Source organism: Taeniopygia guttata, chromosome 3, assembly GCF_048771995.1.
Source record: "Taeniopygia guttata chromosome 3, bTaeGut7.mat, whole genome shotgun sequence".
Classification (NCBI taxonomy): domain Eukaryota; kingdom Metazoa; phylum Chordata; class Aves; order Passeriformes; family Estrildidae; genus Taeniopygia; species Taeniopygia guttata.
In genome coordinates this window covers 89,871,300-89,875,903 of record NC_133027.1, presented here as the reverse complement: position 1 = coordinate 89,875,903, position 4,604 = coordinate 89,871,300, and the positions used below count along the sequence as shown (strand labels likewise).

The 4,604-nt window shown below is 46.7% G+C and overlaps 1 protein-coding gene across 1 annotated transcript in view; it reads right to left on the bottom strand.

Moving 5' to 3' along the window:
• REL (REL proto-oncogene, NF-kB subunit) overlaps positions 1-4,604 on the bottom strand; it is a 29,726-nt gene that overhangs the window by 2,529 nt on the left and 22,593 nt on the right. The window contains exons 6-9 of the mRNA XM_072927399.1: positions 1,418-1,522; positions 906-1,118; positions 512-580; positions 335-409 (exon numbers count right to left, since the gene is read on the bottom strand). Coding sequence (XP_072783500.1) covers positions 335-409; positions 512-580; positions 906-1,118; positions 1,418-1,522 — 462 coding nt within the window. The remainder of the gene's footprint in view (positions 1-334; positions 410-511; positions 581-905; positions 1,119-1,417; positions 1,523-4,604) is intronic.

The following is a 4,604-nucleotide window of genomic DNA, read 5'->3' as shown; positions in this document are numbered from 1 at the left end:
CTATGGAGAGAATGCCACCTTTTAGGGTTTTTTTCAAATTACAGATGGTAAAAAGCAAAGGAAAGACAGCAAGATTGTACAACTATTTCCACCATCTACTTATTCGCTGCTCTCCAGAATGGACGCCAGAGTTCTGGACATTATCAAGAGAGCTGCCTACCTCACCCCTCTATGGCCCATACTGAGGGTGAAACAAAGAACTGATAGCTTTTAAGTTTGTATAGTCAGAAGGATCACTATCTTCCAGGAAGAAACCCTCAAGAGATTAGAATTTCAAGCAAAGAGGAGGGCACTACCTGTTTAAACCACCATCAGACTGCAGGCAAAAACCTACCTTTCTTAATCGCCTTCCCTTCAGGAGTGACAACAGGGAATGGGGCTACTTTGGGCCTCTCCATCGTGCTTGATCCTGTGATGGAACACAACATGAGTGTGCAGCATGTAGAGGAAACAGCTCCATCTAAATATAAGTTCACTCAAACAAGATGAAGAAAACAAATATTCTCCTTACCACAGTCCTGCATGAACTTCTGCCAAGCCAACGTTGATCTTTGCCTTTTTGCTTTGTTGCCATATGGATCTACAGAGAAAGGAGTGGAAGGGGAAAGTGTTGCATTTCTCTTTAATGAAGGCCTAAAGGAACTCCCTAGTGGCACCAAGTTGTAGTAGGAATTATTTAAAGGAAAACATTGCAGGCATGGCAGCACTAACAAACCATACCAGTGTTACCCAACAATAATTCCAGTATTTTCACTGAAAGAGGGAATAAACTGACTGCTCTAACTTTCAAAACCCAAACCTCTATTTTGCCAAAGCAGTGCTGTGGATTTCTTATTAATTAAGCCACTACCACGAGTCCTGCATTGACCATGGCTGTTCAGAAGCTTATCTTGTTGCAACCATACCCTTTTCATCTGGCAGGTATCTGAAATCCATGGGTTCACTGACTTCCTGGTCTGAGGGCCTCCGCAGCTGCATCTTCACCGTCACGGGCTCAGAGATGTCCCTGAGGAACGGCGGCGTCCTGAACACGATGGCGACCTGGCGGTGAACGTCGGCTTGGGAGAAGGAGCCCTTGGCCTCCCAGTTGTCCAGGACAAACCTGACTTCTATGTCATCTAGGCCATGAGAAACAGAAGATTCTTGTCAAGCTGGAAAACTGAGAACTTGGAGCAGAAAAAAAGGAGGGAGGAGCAAAGTGAGGAGCCTGACTCAGGATTCAGTTGCAAAGTAAATTACTGTACTTTAAAGGCACAAGAGGTGCTGAGATCCCATGAATGTGGAGGCTGTTCTACCCAGCTCCAAAACCAAACCACTCTGAGGTGTGTGGTGAAGGGTTTCAGCCCCTCAGCAGGACAATGGTCATGGAATGTGTCCATTTGGGAAAAAGGGAGAGAACGAAGCTAATCCAGGTTACCTTTCTGAACTTTGTCACACAGCAGAAATATTTCGTCTCCTCCTTTGACGCTTCCACAGTTCTTGTTCACACGACAAATTCTCAATTCTGCGGTGTTAGGAGCTCCTGGAAGCAAACAGGCAGATTTAATGACCTAGAATTACTGTAGCTTTGTCACTGTTGAATAGGAGGTGCTGGGCGTTCAGGCATATGAAAGGAAGGCAACAGCTGGAGGAGTGTGACACCCTGAAATCCACACAAAGCAAGTCATTCCATACAGGAAATTCAGCAGCAGGGTATGATATTCCACAATCCTACAGCTTATCTCCAAACACACGATACTAGCACTGTTGTACCACCCACTCCCTAACTATTGCAGAGCAATCTCAAATACTTCCCCCACTGATGTGGTTGTGCTCAGCCCTGCTGCCCTTCAAGCTGCAGAATTCAAAGCAGTTCTGCGGGTGACTGATTACCTGGTACTGTCACACTTCTCTGGAAAGAGTTGGGCTAGCAAGTCAGGAGAATTCCCCTTTCTGAGGATCTGGCTGTAGTTCTATTCACAGAGCTACTTGGCCATCCAGTCTCTCCTCTGTTCCCCTCTGCAGGTGTCCAGGAGAAGCTCCATAATTTCACACTTTCACCGAGGGCAGCAGGTTTCACCCCAAACCACTCAAGCTTCCAACTCCACACTGTGGCTGTACCTGAGCAGCCCTCAGAATAGCTGAAGATGGAGAGCTGCCTCTCAGCTTAAATTACCCCCACTGAAGACTGCACATTGCATTCCAAACAATCTCACGGCTATGGACAACTCCAACGGGATGGAGCCACGCTCTGCCTGGTGGTGTCTGGCTCTGTTGTGGACCAGCAGCTACAAACACATTTAAAATGTCTGGAACCATCCAGCTGGTGCTGCTTTGACACCATGAAACCGATCCTCCATGAGGCTCCCCCACCACAGGCTCCCCATTCCAGACACAGAGAAGTAATACAAAAATCAAATCACATGGTGTCAACCTCAAAAAAAAAAAAACAAAACAACAACAACAACAAAAAAAACACCCAACAACAAAAAACCAAAAACCCGAACAAAACACCAAACCAAACCAAACAAATCTGCTTTAGATCTCAGTTTGAATCAATTCCTACCCAAGTACAGCTACAGCACAACATAGACTACACCTAGAGCAGAGTTTCTGGTAACCTCTCACCAGTCCCCAATTACATAGTTACTATCTGCAGTTATTACTGTCGTGATTGTAAGTGGGAGCTACAGCCTCATGTACTACATGACACACACCACTTCATTTGCTGAATGAATCAGAACCCGTCAAGGGAGGGGAAACCAAACAAACCCAGAAACAGCACAGGGCCATGTGATTGACAGCGTCATGGTGCGCTTTTCACAGGAAGGGTAAATTAAGAATTGTGAGGAAAAGCCTAATTTTACCAATGTTTCACTTCTGTGTGCTTGAATGGCACTCAATAGCAGAGAATCACCGAGTAGTCTGGATTGGAAGGGACCTTAAAGATCATGCATTTCCAACGCCCCTGCCGTGGGCAGGGACACCGTCCACTATCCCAGGCTGCTCCAAGCCTCATTCAACCTGACCTTGGACACTTCCAGGGACAGGACAGCCACAGCTTCTCTGGGCACCCTGTGCCAGGGCCTGCTCTCCTCACAGGGAAGAATTCCTTCCTAACATTCAATATAATCCTTCCCTCTGTCCATTTGAAGCCATCACCCCCTGTCCTGTCATTGCATGCCCTTTTGTGAAAAGTCCCTCTCCAGCTCTCTTGCAGTTCTATTTAGGTCCTTGCAACAGATTTCTGGGACAGTCTCCTTCAGTGGAATGTGTTGTTTGTTCCTTAGACATGGAATTCAGAAGGGAAATCAATACACACAAATGCCAGCAGATGTGGATGCACCACTGTATTGTCAGCAGGAGCGCTGAGCCCAGCACCTGCCTCAGAGGGAAATGCTCCTCATCCCCTGTCACCTCCGCTCCTGCCCAATTCCTGTTCCTCACTCCCCCACACCACACCCCTGGTGACAGATCCCTCGAGAAACAGGCTTGTCACTGAAAATCACATTGCTTTCAACAAGGGCAGGACAAGATGCATGCTGAGCTGCCTCATCTGACTCTTCTTAAGAGCTTTTGATATGCAACTTGGGAAACTTCTGTTCCAAACCAGTTAACTTTAGAAGCATCTGGAAACAGAAGGTGCTGAATTTGAGATGCTTGCAGCCTCTATTAATGGGGTTGCTGATGGCATGATGTCAATATGATTCTTCTGTGTCTCACTGTCCACAGCAAGCAGAGACCACGAAGGATGAGAAAGTGAAGAAAATACTGGATTTGAAGTGTCCAAGCTGGCTTTCAGAGTATCTCTTTGCTCCTAAATCGAGCAAATCTGACCAGGCTGACGCCTCTAAAAGCAACTGGGATCTGAAACTGAGCAGGGCCATTCTTTACAATTTGTGGTTGGGTTTATTTACACTGCTACTACGCTACAGGGAGGGTTTTGGGTGCCTCCAGTGCTGCCCACAGACACCCCAGCACCCACCCCTGCTTCCCCCACTGTGCTCAGCCCCGGCCTCTCACGGCTCTGCCGGCACTGACGTCAGCCCATGACAAGTAATCATGATTTGGCACATTTCTAAATGGCATCTGAGACAGAGCTGCAAATCTGGTACATCAGTTTTTATCTCAGCCCTGATTATTTCAGTGCAAGTGTTCTCAGTGACACAATGCTCACAGCTCCAGCTTCTAGATCATTCTGGAGGAGACTCTAAATATATCAGAGCCATCTGAGTTCATACTCAACATATTCACAATGGTTTGTGCGCACATCAACACAATCCTAACAACTTCAGGAAATGCAGATCTCATTTTATTTAGTACTTTCTGCTAAAATGAGGATGTCAAATATTCAGCATGGAAACACTCATGGTGCAGAAAGGAAAAATGCTGCAGGAAAGTTTTTCAGGCTTGAGAGTTCTTTTGCTACTCTGCTCCTAGAGAGGAATCCAGCACACACTGGGGGCTAAAATCCTCGGCTGCTGATACCCTAGGGATGTCCAGTTTTGTGGAATGTGGAAAACAGTGACAAGAAGGAGTGTCACATACTTCTGCACCCTCCTGGAGCATGAGCAAGGACTCCTCCATTACCCACCTGTACAGTGAAACAGCCACGAACCAGGTCA